This window comes from Anser brachyrhynchus, assembly GCF_964034855.1.
Source record: "Anser brachyrhynchus genome assembly, chromosome: Z".
Taxonomy (NCBI): domain Eukaryota; kingdom Metazoa; phylum Chordata; class Aves; order Anseriformes; family Anatidae; genus Anser; species Anser brachyrhynchus.
Genome location: NC_137697.1, coordinates 14,514,693 through 14,538,409, shown reverse-complemented (window position 1 = coordinate 14,538,409; position 23,717 = coordinate 14,514,693). Strand labels below are relative to the sequence as shown.

At 43.0% G+C, this 23,717-nt stretch overlaps 2 protein-coding genes across 2 annotated transcripts in view; one reads left to right on the top strand and one right to left on the bottom strand.

Annotated features, from left to right (window-relative positions):
- DDX4 (DEAD-box helicase 4) overlaps positions 1-19,609 on the bottom strand; it is a 35,165-nt gene extending 15,556 nt beyond the window's left edge. Inside the window, exons 1-9 of the mRNA XM_080574616.1 lie at positions 19,568-19,609; positions 19,093-19,185; positions 15,255-15,474; positions 10,867-10,935; positions 9,790-9,861; positions 7,702-7,788; positions 6,973-7,056; positions 4,930-4,977; positions 125-267 (exon numbers count right to left, since the gene is read on the bottom strand). Of these exons, the coding sequence (XP_080430742.1) occupies positions 125-267; positions 4,930-4,977; positions 6,973-7,056; positions 7,702-7,788; positions 9,790-9,861; positions 10,867-10,935; positions 15,255-15,474; positions 19,093-19,164 (795 nt within the window). The 5' untranslated portion in view covers positions 19,165-19,185; positions 19,568-19,609. The remainder of the gene's footprint in view (positions 1-124; positions 268-4,929; positions 4,978-6,972; positions 7,057-7,701; positions 7,789-9,789; positions 9,862-10,866; positions 10,936-15,254; positions 15,475-19,092; positions 19,186-19,567) is intronic.
- Positions 19,610-22,958: 3,349 nt separating this feature from the next.
- The window catches only part of SLC38A9 (solute carrier family 38 member 9), a 44,158-nt gene continuing 43,399 nt past the window's right edge, over positions 22,959-23,717 (top strand). The window contains exon 1 of the mRNA XM_080574617.1: positions 22,959-23,122. The gene's annotated coding sequence lies outside the window, so the exon portion shown is untranslated. The remainder of the gene's footprint in view (positions 23,123-23,717) is intronic.

The window sequence follows — 23,717 nt, the reverse complement described above, 5'->3', positions numbered from 1 at the left end:
CCTTCCACCATAGTATTGTTTCCAATATTCAAAATCTGTATTTTCATTAGGACTGAATACTACATTCAAGATGCGTCCTTGCAGAATCATGTAACACGATCCCCAAGACTAAAAGTTCACTAACCATTAATGGTGCTGGAGGGTCAAGTCCTGACACTTCGACAATGTTTTCATCATACTTGTCAAAATTAATTCCTGTTTGATAACGTGCAAAGATGGTTTGCTCATCATCAGGTGGAGGAGGGGGAATGTAAGTCACCTTTGGACCTTAAGAATACAAGAACAGAAGTTCATGAACAATAATACAAGGAAAATCTAAACTTACAGACTATTTTAAGTATGGAGCTACTGAAAGAAAGTTCAGTGGTACGTCATTTGCTCTTTCCTCCACTTTCTAGGTAAGAAAGAACTTTCATATGCTGATTCTATTAAAATTTACTTTTATACTACTAGACCTAAAACTTACTTGCATATAAAGTCAGACTTTTGTAAAGCATTTTTATAAAGCACTCATCTCATATTTGCTCAAGGATCTTACTTTAAAAGTGACTCACAGAAAATTAGGCTCTACAGTTCTACAACAAAAACTCATTACACTATAAATTGTCCCCAACTGATAACAGTACAATTGTTAATAAGCAAGGATATAATTCATTTGTCATGGCAGTACATTTACACTTCTGTATTCTGGAAGGTACTTCTCAAGCTAATAAACACAGATGTAAAAATGAATTATTTGATATTCACTAACGGTTACCAATACTTTCTTTGCAAAGGAACACTTTTCACAGGAAGCAGGGTCCCTCTAGTCTTGGTCATATTGTTCATTACTCACTTGTAAATACAAACCAGAAGCCCCTTTATTAAGCTCAGAATTAAGAAGAGCCCTTCTACTGTGGGGAACTGCCAACTGGAAACTGGAGCAGATATTCTCCTGAAAAATCTCCATTTATGATTGGTTTTCCTTGCAACTCCCACACCTATGCCTCTAGAGCTGAGGTGTATTTTCTATCCCATTTCCTCACGTCCTCTCCGTGGTCATGCAGGTAACACCACACACAGAGCGGCACGTGGTGAGCATACCCACTACATCCTCTCTCTTGAGCAGATGAATGCCTACTCCTAAGACCTGAGAGTGGTTCATACAAGTGGAGAGAAAGGAATTCCCTTAGGGTTGCTGCACCTACCGAGACAAAGGCCCACAGGGAGGAAGAGAGACTTTCTCCATGTTGCTGGAGTTGCCAGCCAACTCATCACGCATTTGTCCCTCTCTGTCTTTCCAGATCATTACTGTCAATGAGTTGGCATACAATAACGGTGCACTCTGTACAAACTTCTGCCACATGGGTGATGTGCACCTGGCTTTGTCTTGATCTTTGAGTAACTGGTATTTGTTCAGGTCACCATAAACCACCTCCAGCATTGCTAGTTCCCTCAGGTACTGGATAGCTCTCTCCCTGCTGGTCCACTTGCCTGGGTGACATACGACATACATCTTCCTTGAAGGCATATCCTTCCTTCACACCTGACAGGAGGCCCCTCCAGAGGCTGAGGGCTTGTGCCTGTATTGCAGTCACTTGTCAATGCCGCCTTCGTAAAGAAGGATCCCAGCTGCTTGGCTTCCCTGCCCTCTCATTCCATGCCACTGGCCCTGCATCAGAGCAGCCAGGTGACAATATCCTCACCTGGATGACAGCTGAGAACTTTTCACATATCTCACAGCTCACTCAGGTATAGGGATCAGGTGGCTGCTATCACATTTATAAGATCTACTTCTCCCTCCGTTTGTTCTCAGGATGGCTCAGTGCTGACCCCAGCAGGCAGCTCAGCACCACACAACTCCTCACTCTCCCCAGGTGGAATGGAGAGACTATCAGAGAAGTGCAAGAACTCTCATGGCTTGAGACAAAGACAGTCGACTAGGTAAAGGAAAATAAAAACAAGGAATGAAAAGAATTCATCTGCTACTTCCCATTGGCAGGCAGATGTTCAGCCACTTCCAGGGAAACAGGGCTCATCATGTGTAATGGTTTCTTGGGAAGACAAACATCACCATTCCAAATGCCTCCCTCCCTTTGCCCCCCTACCCCCTCTCCTTCTTTCCCCCATATTTTATTGGTGAGCACGATGCCATATGGTGTGGGATACCCCTTTAGTCAGTCTGGGTCAGATGTCCTGGCTCTGTTCCCTCCCAGCTTCTAGCACATCCCCATCCTCCTCACTGGCAAAGAAAAGCAGAAAAGTCTTTAACTCTGTGAAAGCACAATTATGTGACAATTAAAAATACTGCTGTGTTGTCACCACTATTTCCATCCAAATCCAAAACACAGAATCGTATGAGCCTCTAGGAAGAAAATCAACTCTATCCCTGCCAAAACCTTGATAGCCTGCTTTGGAGTCAGTCACCTGCCTTGCCCACTTCTTCCTCCCTCCCCTTCTTAGTAGAAGCTTCTTCCCTTACTCAACAAGCTTTCTCACCCATTGTTTCTTCTTGTATATAAGAGCAACTGATACCAGCACAGGTTGGCTCTGTGGTACAGCTGCAGGGCCTGTTGCAGGAGTTAGAGCAGCACTGAGTGTGGCTCAGTAGGCATAGGCCAGATCACTGCACGTTGCAGTGATCTGTGTCTGTTTGGAAGTGCCATGGTGATGGCATGCCTTTTTCAAACATTTTACCAGTTTTTCAGGATTCTGCGCTTGTTCGGGGATGAAGTTCCAAAATACTGGAGGTGCTCACTGTCCTAGGTGCCTGCCCATATCCTCCCATACTCCCTGCCACTCAACTATCCTGCCTCAGGGTGGACGTCTGGGTGGTGTTCTTAAAGGTTTAGCAACCTGAAACACATTCAGGAGACATGGCAATAGAAACGTGCTCATTTAAACATCCCACGGATATTGATTTCTCAAGAGCTATTGTAACTAGCCTGGAGAAAAACAGGAAAACGAAGGAGAAAGGAAAGGGGAAGAAGCAGGGGAAAATGTCTCCCCTGATTTCCCCCCCAGATTGGCTCGCAGAAGAGAAAAAGTACAGTGTGTAATTAATAGTTTCCAAGAGATGGTTCCCAAAGTACAGGAATGACAGCAATGGTGAGTACAAACACCAGACTAGTCTCACAACCACTAATTCTACCATATCATAAACCAGTGTTACATAGTACAGTGAACTACGATCCTAAGCCAGCTCCTAGAAGTGATAAACAGCACGACAGGGAGCCTACACAGCAAATAAGGTGTTAACATGAGAACTCTGGGAACAAACACAACAACTCGGAGCAAAATGATCAATGTGGTGACCAGCAACAATTAAACTACCAAAATCTTTTTAAAAAGTTTGTTGTAACATGCTTTGGTGTACTGGGTCTGGCTGGGATGGAGTTCCCTTTCCCCACAGCAGCCCATACAGTGCCGTGCTCTGCACCCGTAGCTAGAACAGCCCTGATGTCACACCGGTGCTGTGTTTGTTGCTGAGCCGTGCTGGTACAGTACCAAGACTGCCTCCAAACCCCCCAGCGCCTGCAGGCTGGGGGTGGGCAAGAGGTGGGGAGGGGACATCGCCAGGGCAGCTGACCTGAACTGACCAAGGGATATCCCATAGCGTGAGATGACACACTCAGCAATAAAAGCTGGGGAAGGGGGGGAGGGGGTTTGTCGTGAAGACTTCTGTCCTCCTGAACAACTGCCACGCATATTGAGGCCCTGCTTCCCAGGACATGGCCCAACATCGCTCATTAATGGGAAGGAGAGAATTTTTTTCTTCCCTCTGTGCTTCTGCATGGCCTTTGCGTGTTTTTTGCCCCCTTTCTTTTCCCTTTAATTAAATTACCTTATCTCAACCCGTGAGCCTTTCTTCCAGCACACTTTCTTCTCCCCACTCTCTTCTTCTGAGAAGGGGGAGTGAGAGAGCAGTTGTGGTGAACTGCAGCTGCCCAGAAAGACAAAACCACCACATCTGGTCAGATCTTTCATTACCTCAACGCATGAAGCCCCACCATTGATGCCAAAACGACTGTTGTGGTTTAACCCAGCAGGCAGCTCAGCACAACACAGCTGTTTGCTCACACCCCCTTATCCCAGAGCAATGACAAGAGAGAATTGGAAAAAACAGTGAAACTTGTAGGCTGATAAAGAGAGTTTAACAGGACAGAAAAGCAAAGTAATAATACCAATAAAAGAATATTCAAAACAAGTAATGCACAATGCAATTGCTCACTATCAGCTGACTGATGCCCAGCAGCATCTGAACTGCAGCAGCCTTACCCTGACAGTCAATTACCCCCACCCTATTTTATTGCTAAGCATGACACCGTAAGTTATTGGACACCCCTTTGGCCAGCCTGGGCCAGCTGTCCTGGCTGTGTCCCCTCCCAGCTCCTGGGGCATCCCCAGCCTCCTCACTGGCAGGGCAGCACGAGGAGCTGAAACGTCCTGGGCTCTGTGCAAGCACTGCTCTGCAACAACTAAAACACTGTTGTCCTATAAGCATGATTCTCATCCTAAATCCAAAGCACAGCACCACATCAGCTACTAGGAAGAAAATTAGCTCTAACCCAGCCAAAACGAGGACATTGCTTCAGATCAATCTTGAGCAAAAAAAAAATCTCTAGCAAGAAACTAATGTCAGTTTTTAAAATCTTGCATTGTTACCTCCAAAGCAAGCTTTTTTTTCCCCTAAAATTAAGTAAAGTATCGTGAGTAACAAGAAATTCACACACGCTTATGGTTACAGCACCTTCACTTTAAGAAACTCAACCCCTCCACAAAATCAGATGCATTTTGTGCTACACAGCCGGCTCCTCCACATACGAGAAGTCAAACTTCATGATCATCATGGTAATTTCTCAAGTGTTAAGAAATATTTAAACCAGAAAACACTATCCTGTTATTTCAATAGCCACACATTTTTAACATCCAGTCCATGAAGGTTCTGACCTTGGCATTCACTTATGGCATGCATGTTGTTTTCATGATCACCATCACCTGAAAAGCAAAGACATTTATTCTTAAGAGTGAAGAAATGCAGGTCTTAACAGACAAAAAAAAGTGTATTAATGTTGAGCTATTACAACAGCACACAGGATCCTTTTTCAGTCCTTAACCTTACTATTCACAAAATATAAAAAGCCTCAACCCTAAGTGGCAGCCTCCAGCTACTCTATGCAAGCAGTTGTATTGCTGATTTTAAAGAATGGTAAAAAACCTTTAATACAAGGCCCTTCAACAAAAAAAAAGAGGCTACAATTATAGGTAAGAGATGCATGACTGAGTGAAGAGTAAGGACAACAGCAGAAGGTGTTAATAAGTTCTCCACTCAAGTATTTTTCTCAAACCATTCATAAAAATATTTCAAGACTGAATTTTACAACTGGTACCAGAGAAGTATGGTGATGGTGCAATACCTCCTTTGACTTCATTTAAATTCTTCCTCCCTGCACCACCACAAGCACAGAAGAATAGGATCAGGCCATCTTATTAATCTGATCGCGCATTCTAAACAAGATTGAATTATCAACTCTGGACGTAAATACTAGCTCCAGAGAGGCAGAGAGGTCAGAATTGTTACTTGGACCAGGAATACTCTGTTCCACATCAGGACTTGAGCTATTTATTCTGTGAAATCACAGCTGCATGGAGGTGGTGACAGGGAAGACAAGCAAAGATGCAACATTCAATGCATGTAATCACTTTTTAATAGACTTATTTTTCCATCACAAGATCTTCTTTGCTTACACAGTATCTAATAACAAAATGCACAAAACTATTTAAGGAAAGCCAGCACAGCCCAATCTTCATTACCTCTACAACCTCTGTTATAATGGCCTTACCCCCATTCAGAGGGAGGAAGCACAGCAACCTAGTAGCACTCCCTTCTGCTGTCCAGCCACAGAACACAACTGTTAAAATAGCAAGCTCACCTAACATCAGCAAAGTTCTTTTCATTAGATACAGAAATGTTCCCTTACTATACAATGGACACTTTCCCATGCAACTACCAAACAAATCTTTCCACATGACAAGAAAAACTGCTACCTGCCAATTTCCTTAACAAACACTAAGTACTAACACTTCACACAATAATACTGAAAAAGGAACCAATTACTATCCTGAATTAAGGATGCAGTGCGTCCACCACAGAGACATGTTAATAACCAAACAGTTGAGTTTCTAAATATCATGAACTGAACTAAATTTAATCTGAACAAACCTAATTTGAATTAAGCCACAGAGGCAACTCAACTGCTTTCAGGATATTAACAAACACACCTGAAAACACATACTAATCACTGCATCTTTTCTATGGTGAAAAATTCTACTTTTGCCAGTATCACAGAAAATGTTCTTATATTCAGAGTATCCATCATCCACACTACCCATTACACTAGTTTAACAGTATTTATAGTTTGAATTACAAGACTTTTGTGAGTGATGGACTACTAGGTAGCAAAACACACAGGCTGCAACTGGCATCGGTGGCAAAAGACAGGACCATAAGGGAAAGTGCTTTTGTAGATGGAAAAAAAAAATAAAATAACGTCAGCAGGAAGATGTGGCCTCACAGAGCTACAGAGCTTACACATTCTCAGCCTGGACAAATATAAAACTTGCCCTTGGAGGTGAGAGGGGACAGAAATCTAGAGTGACAATAGCAAAGCTGAAGAAGTTCTTATAGGTTTGCTTTGAATTTTCTGTTTAGCATTTCTGCTTCTTTGTGCATTAACTTACACAGCAGTAAGAGGACCAAAAAAATACAGACAACAACAGCTTTGAAAATCTAATTGCTGAAATTTATCTAAGTTACAAACATGTCTAGATTGGGCATGCAAGCAGGCCATCTAGCATTACAATAGGTTCTTAATTCACACTGGGAGAAAAATTAAGCTAACAGCATTTAGCAAAGCTATGAAAGTACTGCATTGCTAGAAATCAGCAATGAAGAAATCCAAAATGTTCACCATGCTACTAAACAGTCTTTACCTGAATGACCTCCAAGTGCTCCTCTTCCTCTAGGACCAAGAAAACTGCCCTGCGGAGGTTTGTCTCTATGCTCATTTCTAATACCTGTAAGTAATATACAGTATAGTAGATATAGCATCCAACATTAAGTCTTATGAAGTACTATGCTTAAAGCTAGTATTATACAATCACAGAATATCCCAAGTTGGAAGGGACCCACAACGACCACTGAGCCCAAGTCCTGGTTGCACACAAGACCACCCAAAAATCAGACCACATGTCTGACAGCGTTGTCCAAACGCTTCTTAAACTCTCCTACAGGCTCAGTGCCGTGACCCCTGCCCTGGGGAGCCTGTCCCAGTGCCCGAGCACCCTCTGGGTGCAGAACCTTTCCCTAACCCCCAGCCTGACCCTCCCCTGTCCCAGCTCCATGCCGTTCCTTCAGGTCCTGTCACTGTCCCCAGAAAGCAGAGCTCAGCGCCTGCCCCTACGCTTCTGCTGTGAGGATAAACTTCCCAGTAATACTCCTGGATAAACCCTACAGTGTAACAGTTTCAAAAGGTTCTTTATAACTCCCACCTATGCTGTATTATTCCCAGCAACACCATCTTGCAAAGAAGGTATCTATATCCCATAACACAGTTGAGGAGAGGTATTTCACAATTTTCACTTTTATACTTGAGTTCTCAGAGAATCAGAAAGAATGACCAAAGGTACATTTCTACACAAATCAGTCAATATAAAACTTACTCTTGTCTTGCCCGAAGACACCAGGAACTCCTCTAAAACCTCCTTTTTGTGCACCAGGATCTTCTTCAATGTCCCTTTCTTGAAAATCTGCAGTACATCGTAGCACGCAACACTTTTTTTGTTTGTCCAATTTTGCATGTACAAATCAAGTGCCTTTTATTTATCTGTACAGTCTTTGTTTTATGAATTCCATTAAGTACAATAAAACTAAGCCATTTGCCTAAACATGAAAGATTTTTTTTTGCCAAAAAAACATGAAGAGAAGTCTACTGTCCCCCCTGCTTACTGCTAGAATAAAATCCAACATTAAATCTTGAAGTATATGATTTAACACACTTGCAAACTAGGTTTCTGCTAAGCATGTCTTTGGTTTTGATGCAGATCAGCTCACCCCTCTGGTTAAGCCACAGGAAAACTGATACCATTTCTGCATTCTCAGTTTTCATAACCAGTACCATAGTGAGGTAGTATTGTAGTTTCTGCCTACTATGGACTGAGAATTTGAAAACAACATTTGAAATACTTTACATAACTCTATTATATTTCTCACAATCTGTAAGCCTCACATTAACCCAGATATCCCTACTTTGTTGGCAGAATGTTTTTGACTTTTGCAAAGCCATAAGAAGAGAGAAAAACAACTTTACACAGTTCTTGGGAGTTACACAGGACTGTATCATAAAACTCAGTAGTACTGGTATAAGTCAGTAATAAATTTGAGAGACTTTCAAAAGGAAATATAGTAACTCAGTGCAAGTATTTAGATCTCTGGATTCCTTCAAGCATCCTCTGCCTTTCAGGATTGTCAACTTCTGTTTTATTATTACTCGAAATTGCTTATTCAGTTGCTTGGGCAGGCAGCGCCAACTATTTTATATTTTTTCATTTCTTACTCTTTCCTATTCACCCTCCTAATGCAGAAGGAGAGGAAGAAACAGCCACACACAATCAATCTATTTCTCATTTCAGCTGGAACAGTTGTAGGTGTTGCCTAAGTTCCAGGCAGGCTGCATGTACCGCTATTTACTTGTTAATCGCTATTATTCAACTGAAGATTTGTTCTATCTTGTAATAATGAAGACCATCTTCTGCTAGAAGTTCTCCTACCACGGCATCTGTAGCTCATTCACCCATGCTTGGTGCACATGTACATGTATAGCCCATCATTTGTGTTTTTCCAAATGCAAAAAAATTGCAACTTAAAGGCTTCCATGCAAGACACAGGCTAAGTATAAACATTCATGAGTATCACAGACCTTAAATATAGGTTGTGAATTATTCTGCAACAGCTGAAGAAACTACAGTAGAACCGCTAAGCATCATCCCACAACAGTGGCAAAGCGTTGCTTAGTCAAGTCTACCATTCCCCTACCACAACAGGCATCAATCCAACAGATGAATAAATCATGTAGAACTTTCTTAAGGAGTAGATATAACTCAAAGTGTCTGCACAGACTGAAGATGCTGTGCTGCACAGACTGAAGATGCTGTGCTGCACAACTGGTCTGCAGGTGAGCTTCCACCACCCAATGTGCTTCCGACCGTACCCAGTGGGAGCATATGGGGTAGTACTACAAACTGGCAATTACTAATCTCTTCAACGTGCATCACTTACGAGAGCAGCATTCACCATGTAAGCAAGAAGAGAATGGGGATTTAATACTACTTTATGGATACTAGAGAGAGATGACCTTCGGGTCTTGCACAGGAGAGCACTGGTATATTCCCTACACCTGGGGGTATATGTGAATACTAATATTCAGCTGTCTGTTGTACTACACCATGACCCAAAGCAATGATCAGAAAATAACCCCCTCCAGGGAGAACAGAATAACGCAGAGCTGAACAAAACACTTCCTTTAACACAAGGCCCTGCCTTCAGGCAAATACGGTGGGGGTATTTTGTTTTGTGCAGTCAAAGCTAGGGAGTGATGCTGCTGCCCACATCACACAGAAACAGGGGTCAGTATTAGCCTTCAAGACACAAGCACTCATTTTGCTCTGGCACAACAAAATGACAGATGAAGATCAAAAACAACGTATCAAACACAAATGGCCACTAGAATCAGGGACACTCCAGAAAGTTACCTCTGTTCCCAAAACTCCTTCCGCTACCAAATCTAGGCACCAGTTGATCTCTGTTCAGACGCTCACCAGTATCTACAATTAAGAAACAGAATCAACTTAAATTCATAGTTTTGAATGTTAAGGTAGTTCTCCTGTTCTGCACATCAGTGAAGAGCCTGGACGCATATTCCTGGTAATCTCATAGGGAGAGAAAAGCTGCTGCAAAGTCAACCTGAAGCCTTCCTTTCCCCAAGGGAGAGAACAAGAGAAAGTCCTTCAGCTTTGCGGGACAAATGCTCCTGCCCCCTACCCACTCTGCTGGCCCTCTGCTGAACCTGATCCAGGTTCAACATCTTTTTTTTTTAGCACATGATCCAACATCTTTTTTCTCTCTACTGTGTGCCCAAAACTGAACACAGCATTCTAGGCACGATCTGTCAAGTGTTGAGTAGATGTCAACAATCATTTCCCTTGATCAGCTGTACTCTTGTTAATAGATCCAGAATACTGGAAACATTTACTGCTGTACACTGCCCCCTCAACTCATCCCCACCCCAAGCCAGCCAAGCACAATTTACGGAAGTTAAATTCACTCCCAGTCACCTTCACTGTCATGTGCCTGCATTCGCAGACCAGTCTGTGAATTACCAGTAAACTACAGTAGTCTGCTTCACTGTTTAATGGCTACAGTAACGTTAATGGAAAAAAATGAACTAAATTTATTCCAAAGTTCAGATAAATTACAAAATTACTAAATTACACATTAGTATGCAGCTGACAGCCAGACCCAGGTCATCTTACTATATTGGCAAGTGAATACACCAAAATTATTTCAAAGGGAAAAAACAAAAATCCACCACATGATGCAGCAAGATGCCCGTTCATAAGACAAAGAAAAAACAGACAAAGCTTAGGGCACACGTAACTACTGTTTTCCATACAGAATAGCATCACTCAGCAACAGTACTGCTACTAACACAGACTTGAGTTTTTATAATCTACTTGGGTACCACAACAAGGTCCTCCATCTTAAATGTTTTGTCCAAAAGCAAAGTTTAATCATCCCCAAAACTACAAATTTTAACGATGCAATCCTACCTCTGCTCCTAAAATGTCCTCCAACATCATTCTGCATGTGCTGACTTCTGTTGGGTCTTTCACCAGCACCTGGAAAAGGACAGTAAGAAAATATGGCTTTTGACACTGCCTCCTGTAACATTCTCATATATAAAGCAATGAAATACAACCTATACAACTTAACAGTAAAATCATAGGACAGAATGCACACTCAGCAAGTTTACAGACACAAAACTTGGATATAACACAGGGCTGTGCTTCACTGAAGAGGGACCTCAAGCACATTGGAGATGGTGGGAGGCAGGAACCTCTATGTTCAACAAAGAGAAATGCAAAATCCTGCACCTGGGAAGGAATAACCCCAGGCAGCACTACATAATAGGACCGGCCAGCCAGCTGGAAAGCATCTCTGCAGAGAAAAGCCTGGGAAATGTGGTGGATAATAAGCTGAATATAAGCCAACAATGTGCCCTTGCAGTAAAGGAGGTCAACAGCCTTCCAGGCTGCATTAGGAAGAATGCTGCTAGGTAGCGGAGGGAGGTTGCCCTCTAATGAGACCACATCTACAATGCTGCGTGTGGTTCTATGCTACCATTACCAAAGAAACATCAACATACTAATGTCCAGCAAAGGACCACAAAGATGAGGGACTGGAATGTGTCATACAAGGAGACTGAGAGCTGCGACTGGTCTACCTGGAAGCAAAAGTCCCAGGGCCTCTTATGTCTTAACAAGGAGTGAAGACAACAGTGTCAGATTTTTTTCAGCGTTATACACCAAAAGGATAATGGGAAATGGACACAAATTGAAATATAAGAAACTCCATTTAAACATAAGAAAAAAAATGTTGTTCCCACAGTAGTTAAATACTGGGCAAGTCATCCAGACAGCCCGTATAAACTCCGTCCTCAGAGAATTTCAAAACTTCGTTGGACAACGTCCTGAACAGCTTGCTACAGTCTACCCTTCTCCATGCACACATTTGGACTGTCCCACCTTCAGAGGTGCCTTCCAACCCAAATGGTTCTGTAACAGCAAAGTTCCCTATTCCACAGTATCAAACTCAAGATCAGATTACACAGCAACCATTATAAAGATGACACCTGAAATCAAGACAATCAATCTGTAAGCTTTTAGACTAATCCGTGAGTATAATACATACTAAGGAAACACAAATACTCTTTTTCTTCCAAGTTAAGACAGTTTAACATAATCAAAGCTACCACTGAAAAACACTAAGCACTTGTGCTTTCCCCAATACAAACATATTAGTTAATGAAGAGGTCACCGGTATGCAAGAAGAGCTTGTCATAAAGGAAAAAAAGAACAAACACTACGCTTGGTACCTTACCAAGTTACTCTGTTAGGAGACTTCCCTTCTAAAATTCCAAAGTGTTAAACTGCTGCTTTTGTGGCCTGAAGAATGTTCAAAATGGACGTTCACTTGAAGATTTATGTGGGTAGTTCATAGCAATACCAGTATGAACATCAATGTAGCAAGAAACAAAATTCCTAGCCAATCATTAAATCTGTATTCTAGCATTTATCACATGATAAATTGCCTTCCCTTGACCAAGTCAATTTGCCTTGTAGAGATGTGAGGACTCTTCCCTAACTTTTGTTCCTAACCCTTTCTAATATCATCACTCCTCTTCCACTGAGATATCCACACCTTAAATACACACAGTTAATTCAAAATTTTGGAAAGCACATCATGTGCCCAGAGAGGTTGTGGAGTCTCCTTCTCTGGAGACATTCAAAACCCGCCTGGATGCTGTCCTGTGCAATGTGTGCTAGGTGACCCTGCTTGGCAGGGCAATTTGACCAGACGATCTCCAGAGGTCCCCTCCGGTACCAACCATTCTAATATAATATAATAATAAAATACTTAATCAGTAAAACATGTACTTTGTTTTGTACTTTTTGTTCATTCAGCCATTCTGTCCCCCAAAATTTCTGCCTCTTCTTAAGGAAGACGATAGACAAAAACACAGGTTTATACAGCTAAGAAGACAGAACTGATAATCAAGTAACTTGCTTTCATGATATGCTTAGCTCATTCACCAACAGAAGACCACGCTGCACCATTACCTTCCAACCAACCTATTGTGATTAGTTACAAGAAACTACAGCAAGATTTTATTTCTACAATTACCATTTGCCTACTACACTAACTACTGATGTGACTGGTCATATACAGAGTCTGGAAATATCAAAATTTAGTGATTAATTGATCACTATCACTTACCACTCTAAATTTACTAACTTGATTCAATTAATACTTGAAAGACTAAGAGAAAGAACACTGTGCAGTTTAAGTAAAAAAGTATGTAAGCTATATGAAACAGCGTAGAAAAAAGTTTCTTCAGAACTGAAAATTCAGAATAGCCAGCTTGTAAACAAAGGTATAGCTTCTTCATAAACGCAAGAACCAATTCAGTGATTTAAGTCAAAGCAGAACTTTATAAAAACTAAGTTGCAGTTGTGATACTTTTTAAGCTTACACTCATTACAAGAATTTACACAAGTACTACCCCTAGATACTGATTCAGAAAGTCAAAATGGAAGTTTAGCCTGCATATACTAGCTCTACTCGTGCCATTTCAAGTCAAACAAGTGAGCTATATTATTAACAATAATCTATATAAAGCCCAGAAGTGCACTGCAGACAATACAGCAGCCCATGAGCTTTATTTAAGAATCAGCTGGAAGCCTGGAAGAAAAAAAAGGACAGTTTCTTCCATAATGTTGTAGGGGAAGAATAATTAACACCAATGCACGCTTTTAAACAAGCTTGAGAATAGATGCATGATCTTATCAACTAAGTGTCTCACCTCCGGACTTCCTGAACGGTTTCAGTTCTTTAAAAGCGCTTATTCAAACAGCATATAAGGTTTGCTTGTATCTAGCGTAAGTAAGCAACCTCAGTAATATAACCTGTGTTCGAAAACATGGTTCGAGTTCCCTACCAACTAGAAATAGCCAGAAAGATTGAAATTACCTGTTTCAGCCTAACAGAAAGTGCTTACACTGATCCAAAATAACATGTGCCTAGCTCAGTGAAGGAATAATGGTTAATGATGATACTGGAAGCATCATCTTCAGCAAGAAAAGCCTTCCATGCCACAAGTTCAGTACAACAGACATAGATAATTTCTAGTTATTTTCGTTATATGCAATGGAAAAGTTAACAGGCAGAGTTCACAGTTAGTCAGAAGGAGTTACAGAACCCATGAAGCTACATTCACTTCCACCTAACATGCAGCACACAACCATTCTTCATGAACCCTGCCTTTCCTGTTTGTTCTTTATCAAACCATTACTGTAGTAACCTGAAGTTCTCACACAGCACTTCTTTGGTACTAGGATGAAAGCAACACCTATTCTCAATTCTTTACTTCCTGTAACTGCTCAAATTTGGTGTCCAAATAGCACCAGTAATAACTGGTTCCTGCCCTTCCTAATTTCCCAACATCCTGGGGACATGGAACTAGGTAAAGGTAAGTCTGCTTTTTCACTTACACAAAGAGGTAGGAGAATGATAAATCAACAATAAACATACTGCCCTGTTCTAAACACTCTTAAGCCATATTAACCTAATTTGTGCTAAATACAACTTGTTAAAACAAAAGTTTAGGTCGTGCTTCCACAGTTTTGTCAACTAACTATGAGCTATTTTTACCCCAGACGTTATTTGAGTAAGTTAAAATACCCCCAAGCAGTTTCAGCAAAGACCATTCCTAAGTATAGAAACTACATTGAGAATTCAGACTGCCCTATCCCACATTCTGTCTGTTCTAAGCAAAATTTGTTTCCTGATCTGGCTACTGTACAGGCACACTAAGTAAAGCCTGGGACAAACTACATCCAACAACAGCCTCAGCATGGCTTATTTAAACTAAAGCTTCTGTTCAAGTTTATAAAGGCATACTCTTCATTAAAGCAAGAGTGTTATATGAAAACTTGCCAAAACATCATTGTTTTGTCTTGTGTTCTTCTTTAAATGCAGATATAAGTTTCTGCTCAACAGCTTCATGGACCTTTTATTTTCAACATAACTGTCAGAATCCTGTCAAGACAGGACCGCTCAACATTGCATATAGTATCTATTCATTTTTAATACTGTTCATGTTTAGCATAGGCAGTTGTAAAAATGGTTATCCATCTGACAACTATTCACTCATTACAAGTCATACACTGTATTCAACACAACTGCAGTAAAAAAAAAAGGAGTGAGGGTCAAAAGGAAAGCCTGCTCATTATATTATCTGTACAATTTAATGCTGCTTACTGCATACGGATACATCAAGCTATCACAGTATGTTAGTATTACAGTTTTCTTTAGTTTCCTAAACTGTTCATGATAGCTCCCACAGGTATCAGTAAAATCTTAAGTGTCCTTAACATACCAAATGAGCTTCTGCTTTGACCAAATCCAGACGAGGGACTGTTTGATCTGACAGAGAAGCCAGATGGTGGGCCATTTGGTCTGCCAGAGCCAAACGGCGAGCCGTTTGGTCTGCCAAAGACAGGCGGTGGGCCATTTGGTCTGTCAAAGACAGGCGGTGGTCCATTTGGTCTGCCAAAGAAGCCAGACAGGGGGCCGTAGGGTCTGCCAGAGAAGCCAGCCTACAGATAGAAAAAAAGACAGCATGATGTTAACCTCACACCAAGCAAAAGTACACAGCTACAGATGCAGCTCTTTCCTATGTCTTGCATTTGAAAGAAATTGCTTTCTGCACTCACATGCAAGTCTTCTGGATATTTCTCTTAAAAGTTTCTTAAACTTCAGTATACAAAATGCATACTGTTCACACATCAATGTCACCAAAATCAAGTTGTACACAGCTGACATGGGGAGAAGTTTATCTTGCCTTGTCAGATTTATGGAGGCATTAACCATCACCTTGCTAACAAGCATATAATGCAAATACCAATAAAGAAACATTTATTGTCCAAAGCAATTCCATAACCTTTTAAAGTTTTTATTTTCACCTATTTAAGTTTAGGAAGGCTTCAGACTGTTAGCACCACGAATAAAATCCTGTTTTTATCAGCTTCACAACAGCTTTTCCAGGGTTTTTCTCAAGGATGCTTACAGAAGATCTTAACAGGAAGTATCTGAAAGATGCCCATCCCTCTTCAATTCTTCAAAGATTCACATACTCCATTTGAAACAGTTCAGAACAACACCAAACTCTCACATTGTACCATTAAGGTTAGTTTTATTTCCAGCAAAGGCCATGTTAAAATTTCTCCTGTTTAATAAAAGCTAGACATACAGTAGTAAGCCAAAACACCATCTGACTCAGGAACACCACAGAACTATAAAAGCTTTAACTTCAATATTATGCTTTTCTGATTTTACAAATAGCTTTCATAATTCTCTTTATGTGAACCATTACAGGAAACTAAATCCAAACAGTAAAATTATTATTCTGAAAGCGTATGTTACTATTCCTCTTTTAGCAACCTTACTTTTAGCCTCGCACATCTATTTGGATAGGCAATTCATCTCTCCTCACCCTCCCTACTCCTCAAGGCTCACCTGTAAGATCAGTAACACCAATGCCAACTATCATTATAGATCCTCCTCAAATTTACTGCAGTTTCTTCTGATACCACAAGTAGCACAACATTATTCTTTAGTTGTCCCATTACACTCCTAGATCTTATCCTTCATTTCACACCAGAGCATTTTGCTATGTAATAAAACAACAAGATTGAATAGGATAAATTTGTACACAAAATTTCACTCAGAACTACACCCTACAGCAGGTACCTAAGATCACCCTGCTAAGATAACTCCAGAACTGTATTTTAAGATTTCTTCTCACCAGCTCCCGAACTCTTGAGACCATTAAGCTGTACACAGTTAAACATACTACATGCAGACCTAACCGTAGCTTTTCTCCTTTCAGGAATCTAATTCAGATTAAACTCTATGAGCACCCTTCTCCAGTTTCAATCTACGTGAATCGTGTTTGCAAACTCTGGAATTGATAGTCCAGCTCACTTAGGGAAAAAAGCAGTAGGGACAATTCAAAGAAGCAACTTAAACAGAAGACTGAGAGGAAGCAAACGCTCCACCTATTTCTGGATATATGACAGATTCTCAAGAGCTTGGAAAGAAAGACTGGGAAATACATCTGGAAGGGTCTGGAAATACAGCTTCTACATAAGCCCAGACAGGGTGCACGTCTTTGCCCTTCTTCCCTGAAGAGCTGAGTATTAAGAAGAGTTCTAAAATACCAAAAGCATTGAACCCCTTCACAGAATAGAGACCATGCTAATTTATTTTAGAAGACAATGACCCTGGGACCCCTTACATATATGCAGCTACAAATACAATGAAAATTTGGTTTATATGTGTTTAAGGCTGCTTGAAAGCTCAGACTCCCGTCTTCTAACACTGTCCTTTTCCAAGCAAATGAGTCAACGTAACTCTCATACTGGTAGCATGAAGAAATAAGGTTCCACTGATTCCTTTACCAGCTTTGTTGGTAAAGTCCCTCTCAGCCATTTTCCCCTCAATAAACAGAGGGGTCTTCAGGTTAGAAAGTTAAAAGACCACAGAGAAGCACTGCACAAGCACTGGTATTTGGACAAGACAGCAGCAAGTGAACAGCTGGTGGGGAGGAAACCTCTCTTTGGCAATCAGCTTCTAAAGCAGCCCACCACATTTGCAAAAACATACTGTAAAGGTTATACCAAGTCCTACCTACAATCCCCATACAGGGGAACTCCTCATCTTTATTACTGCACCCATGCATTTAAGGTCATACAGTTTGGCAATAACATAAAATGTAGCATTAACAATGAAGATCAGCTGCAAGAGACTCACATTCCATTTGTTGCTGTGAATAAATTAGTGATTCGGTGACTATCAGTAGAAAGGGACAGCAAATACCAAAGGGCATCAACTGAGCTAAGAGAAATTAGAGTTCACATCTATGCACAGCTCAGAATAAGACATAATCCTGCTATTCCTGAGTAATACAGGTCCACCACCACTGCCCTTTCATTATTCAAGACAGTAATAAGGGCCATCAAACCGATCTGACTTGAGCAAAAAATATAACCTACCAACACCCAAAAAAACAGTGATCTTTTCTGTTTTATCTTACAACCTCAGATACTAGATCTGACATACAGAATAGAACATAAAGGCATTACAAGAGGAACAAGGGCAGGCAACAGAAAATTTCCCTTTCAAGAGATACAGAAATTAGTAGACTAAGACTTCTCACCACAACTAATTTGCAATTTCAAGCCTCTACTCAACTAAGTTTTTGCTATTTCCCTTCCAGGCTGTGCAGATCCATTAGCTTATACACACAGGTCCTCAATTCCTAACCCATTTATCAGAATTAGTGAGCTACTGAACAAGTACGTGTGTCACTCTTATGCCACACTTTTCCTTTTTTTTTTTTTTTTAAGAACAGGACCTAGCAGTAGTAGGCATCCTTTCACAACCCCATGTGAGGAAGCAACAGTAAGCACACAGAAGAGTTAACGCTTACTTCTGCACCAGACCCTGGAGCCTCCAGGGAGGCAAGGCACCTCTAACTTCTGAGAGACAGAAATTGCTGCTATTTCTTACAAAACCACAATCTTCTCAAAACATGATTTAAGGACAGCTACTCCCTGGTGCTTCAAGAATCACGGTAATGATCACAGCGTGGCAGCCACTTAGACTGCAGGTTGGACGAAACATGTAGCAGCCCGTCTAGAATTCAGAATAGTTCAGTTGGAAGTCAAAAATCATCTCATCCAACCACCTGTTCCACGGCTAACCAAAAGTTAAAGTCCAACTGCCTGACTGCTTCATGGTAACCAGAAATTAAAGTGTGTTACTATGGGCTTATTATCCAAATACTTCTTTAACACAGGCGTGGGGCATCAGCCACCTTGCTAGGAAGCCTGCTCCACTTTTGGCCACATTCACTGCAAGCAGGTCTTCCCTGGTGTCCAGTCTAAACCTCCCGTGGGGGCCCTTTGTGCCTTTTCCTTGTGTCCTGACATCAATTCCCAAGGAGCAGAGCCCAGCACATCCCTCCCTGCTTCCCTTCTTCAGGGAACTGCAATTAAGCCACCTCTGAGCCTCCTTTTCTCCAGATTGGACAACCCCAGCGCCCTCTGCCTGTCCTCAGGACGTGCCTTCCAGCCCCGAAACCAGACTGGCTGCCCTCCCCTAGGAGCTTTCAAATATTTTTATCATTTTTAACATCGCTCCCTGCCCCGTACCGTCTCCTCTGAGGGCGGGACGAAGGGCGCTGCCTCCTCCACGATATCCGTATCCCAATCCTCCTGGTCCATGGTGTATGCTGCCAAGCCTGCCTGCAGGAGAACAACCATGTTAGTGGATACTATGGGCCCCCCTCACACACCCACGGGCCCCCCCACACACACCCACGCCCCCACTCCCACGGGACCCCCCACACGCACCCACGGGCCCTTGCCCACGCACCCACGGGACCCCCCACGCTCCCACGGGACCCCCAACACACACCCACGGGACCCCCAACACACACACCCACAGGCCCAACACACACCCACGGGACCCCCCACGCCCCCACGGGACCCCCCACGCCCCCACGGGACCCCTAACACACACCCACGGGACCCCCCACGCTCCCACGGGACCCCACACACACCCACGGCCCCCTCCCCCCCCCCCGACTCGTCCCTCGGGCGCCGCGCAGCCCCCACCCACCCTCACCCACTCCCAGTCCGCGCCTAAAAAAAATGGCGTCCCCTCCCGACACCCCTGATAACGCCTCTGCCACGTGCTGGCGCGTCACGTGCCTCTCCCGCTGGCCAATAGGGGAGCCGGTCGCCAGCGCCACGCATGCGCGCTCGCCCTCCGGCGAAGAGGGCTGGGGTATGTCAGCCGTTAGGGCCGTTAGGGGCGGCCATTAGCTGGGGTCGTTAGGTCACTGTGATGTCTGCGTGGGGGGGAGGGGAGGGTTAAGGCTGCCCCCGAGCCTCGCAAGAGAGCAGTTGGAGTTTGGGGGATGGGTTGTGCCCTGGTACCTGGGGGTTGGTTTTTTGAAACAACAGCTAATAGGCAGCATGCCCCTTTGCTAGAACGAAATACTTAATTACCTAATTTAAGCTAAAGTTAGGTTAGACAGGCTGTACGTTTTCAAAATAAAGCATGAAGAAGACTCCATTCCCAAAGTTTTGTCCTTACACCAGACTTGTAGAGGCCAGAAGGGCTGAAATCCTGGCTCTGGAGCTGTTTGTCTGTTGAAGTACTGAAGAGCACAGATAGAGTTTGTATCAGTACACTGCACCTTTTAAAAACCTTGGCAAGTACTCCAATATTCCTGCTCGTGTTTCTTAGCTGCTGATGCACTACGCATCTCTGTAACTTCTTCACAGTTGAACAGTATAGCTGTGGAATAATACAGCAGGACTTATCCTGAAAGGCTTAAAACCATTCCATGAATGTGATATATCCTTATTAACCTATTATACCACTTTCAATTTATTTTCCTCAAGTCTGAAAAGCTATTTGAAAAACCATATGCCTGTTTGAGAACTTTCATGTCTTCTGTTGTAGAGAAGCTATACTGTCTCTGTAATTCTCTGCATGGGAGGTTTGGATACACTCTTCTCATGACACCTGGAAAAGGGTTAGGTAGAAAGTAAGTGTGTGCATAACAATTTCCTTCTTTCTTTCTGTGTAAAAAATACTAATAATGGCTAATAATGATCAGGTTCTTAAGATTTAAATTATACCAACATTAAATTATTGGTTTTACTTATATATAAGGCATGCTTTCTCTTTACCCATTAAAAAAAAAAAAAAAGTTAACATTTAAAAGAGTTTATGGTGTTCAATATAGATATCCTGATATGCTATCACTTTTTTTTTCTAGAAAGACATCTGGAGAAATATAAATATCAAGTTAAAAAACAAAAAAACACTAACACCAACAAAAAAGCAGTAATTTTATTAGCCAGATGACAACTATGGCTGCAATGATGGAAAAAAAATCTTTATTCATGTACTGTAAAGTTCTGTAATGCCTCAATTTATGAATTTGTGCATATTACTATTACCTTACAACTACAGCTGCAGAGCAAAGTATGCCTTAAAGATAAATCAATAGGTGATTCAACATAGTGCTTCACAGAACTCTTTTTAATAGCTATATTTAATATTCTCTTTGTCTTACAGATGTATCAAGAGGTACTAAATTAATTTAAGTTCCCATTTTCCTAGACACTACCCAGACATGAAGCAAAAGACATGCTTTGCCCAGAAGGTTATGTGTCACCAGAACAGATAGCCCTAACACAAATACTGCAAGGCAGTTATGGAATGCACTTCTGTAAAGTCAGCTGTTGGCAGCATTTTTTATGAGGGGGCAGGGGAGTCACTACACTTCTCTTAGGCTTGCTTGCTGGCAAATCAATTGTTGCAATAAAACATTTTTCCTAGCATAACTCAATGACTAATTAATGACCAAGAATGCAACCATGTATCTTCTATGGTTATAACTATCTAAGTCTTTCATAGCACAGGACATAGTAGGCAGCCTTGCAAGAGTAAGACTAGCTTCTCGCATGCTGGAAAAGTTACATCTCTGCTTCTGTGTGTTTTAGTTTTATTCACTTCATAGTGCCAGCATGCGGTGTTCGCATTGCATTTCAGACTCAAGTGCATCAGGAGCCTGGACTTCCTGACTCCCTGACCAAAATCTTCAAATATCCAGAAAGTGCATTCTAAGGGTGGCTCAGGTGCAAAAGATGACAGTGAGTTTTCTGCATTACACACAGTAGAAGTTTTGGTCTGACTCAGCTTGCATGCATGCAGCCGAATTTCAGGGCGATGATGGGTGGTGGTAGTCTCTGCTGCCTCATTTCCTCCTGCAGTCTGAAATTCAGATTATGCAGCAGTTTTCTCACAGGAATAGTCCTGCTGCTTAGCCATGCAATCTGTCTTGGGCTGTGCTTGAGGAAGGAGTACAGGCTGGGACTGGTGTCTAGCTTGTTTTGAAATATCTTTCTCACGTGGGGAAGCTATCTCTGCTGTCTTCCTTACATGCAATGCAATTCAGCAGTTTCCCTTACCGTGAGCTATAAAAATCCCTACAGTTTTACTTTAACCAGTGTCTGAACTATGAAAAGGACATATTCCCAACTTGATTTAACTAGGAGCAACAACAACAAAGGGATTTTAAAACAATGATAGCCTCACGTAGGTGTGTTTGATTGCCAAGCATAAAAGGCTCTGGTAAATCCAGGCACAAGGCGTCTCTCCTGCAAGACACTTTGATTCCATTTTCCAGAAACCATTGTGTGATTTGCCAGTGTAGTTCAGACCTGCCCTATTACGGATCTGCTGTACCACAGTAAATCCCTCATAGTGCAAAATGGTGTTTTGTAGTGGAGAAGCAGCAGAATTATTTCTGTTCCCTGCTCTGGAGGAAAACTGAAGCTCCTGACTCTTTACCCCTTTGCAGCTGGGACAGTTATTTTCTTCCCTTCAGAACAGTGAATTTCTATGAGCACTAGTGCTATATTATATATAACCATTGTGTTTTGAATCAGTATTAAATGTACCTGTCTCTCTGTTTCCTTATTTTCCAACTGATTTAGTGGAGGACTTGTTAGTGTTAGGTCAGAGGCTGGACTTGGTGATCTTGGAGGTCTCTTCCAACCTAGACGATTCGATGGTTCTGTGAACTAAAAGACTACACAAGCTACCAGCCTCCCTATTTTCTTCAAGGTTTCCTCGTTTTTCTCCCAGCTTTGGGACTACCCTAGCAATGGACACCTGACCAATTGTCACTAACAAGTCCAATTCTTTTTTTCAGGGCTGTTTGGTACCTGCACGTGCATCCATACCTCGCTTACCCGAGAAGGCAGCCAGGCGCAGGACACGTTTAGTTACACACAGCACGTGTCCCCAACGGCAGCGGCAGGCCTGCTGCGGGCAGAGGGCTCGGGTAGCAGCCACGCCGCTGCCTTTGCCCAGGAGGGGCAGCCACGGGGCCGCCACCCCGCAGGGCGCTCGCAGCCGGACCCGGCGCGCTGCTGCCGCTCCCCGGCCGGCACCGCCGCCAGCCGGCGGGGATCTGCCAGCGCCGCCCCGCTGCCGGCACCGCCCCGCTCCCTCCTCCCGGCCGCGCTCGGGCGGCTCCGCCGCGGGCCCGCCTGCGGAACTGCGCGGCCCGGCACGCCGGGAGGCTCAGCCCGCCTCCGGCCCGGCCCGGCCCGCTGCCCGCCGCCCGCTGCCCGCCGCGGAGCGCCGCCGCCGCAGGTAGGGGAGCGGCGCCGAGCCGGGGCCGTTGGGAGAGCGGGAGCGGCGGGTGCCGGCCGGCCGAGAGCCGCGGCCCGGCGTGCCCGGTGTGCCGGGAGGAGGGCGGGCGGCGTGGGGGTCGCGGGGGAGCCGCCCGGCCGCGGCCCGGCTCCAGCGCGAAGCCCGCGGAGGAGAAACGTAACCGAGCAGCGGGCGTTGTGTTGGGCATGGAGGCCTCTCGGGGGATTCGTAAATCCTGGAAAAGCTTAAATCAGCCCTAACGAGCCCGTGGGCCCCCGTCCCTTTTAAAGGGTGGTGGGAAAAACGTAGATCAAGGACGAAGGCGCTAACGTTGTTTGCATTCCTATACCTATGTCTTTAGAATTCACGCAAACACCTATATGCAAGTAACAAAGGCTTTAATTGTTGAAGACAAGTTATCGTTCCATTTCTTTTTAATTTTACGTAGGTATCATCTGTCAGTGGTTCTGCCCAAGGTACGCAGGAGGTCAACAACAGTGCAGTTTGTATCGACAAGAGTGCTTTTTACCAAAGCAGTTATTAATTTACACTTGTTATGCATTTTAATCATCTTCAACCAATACAGATCTAGGAG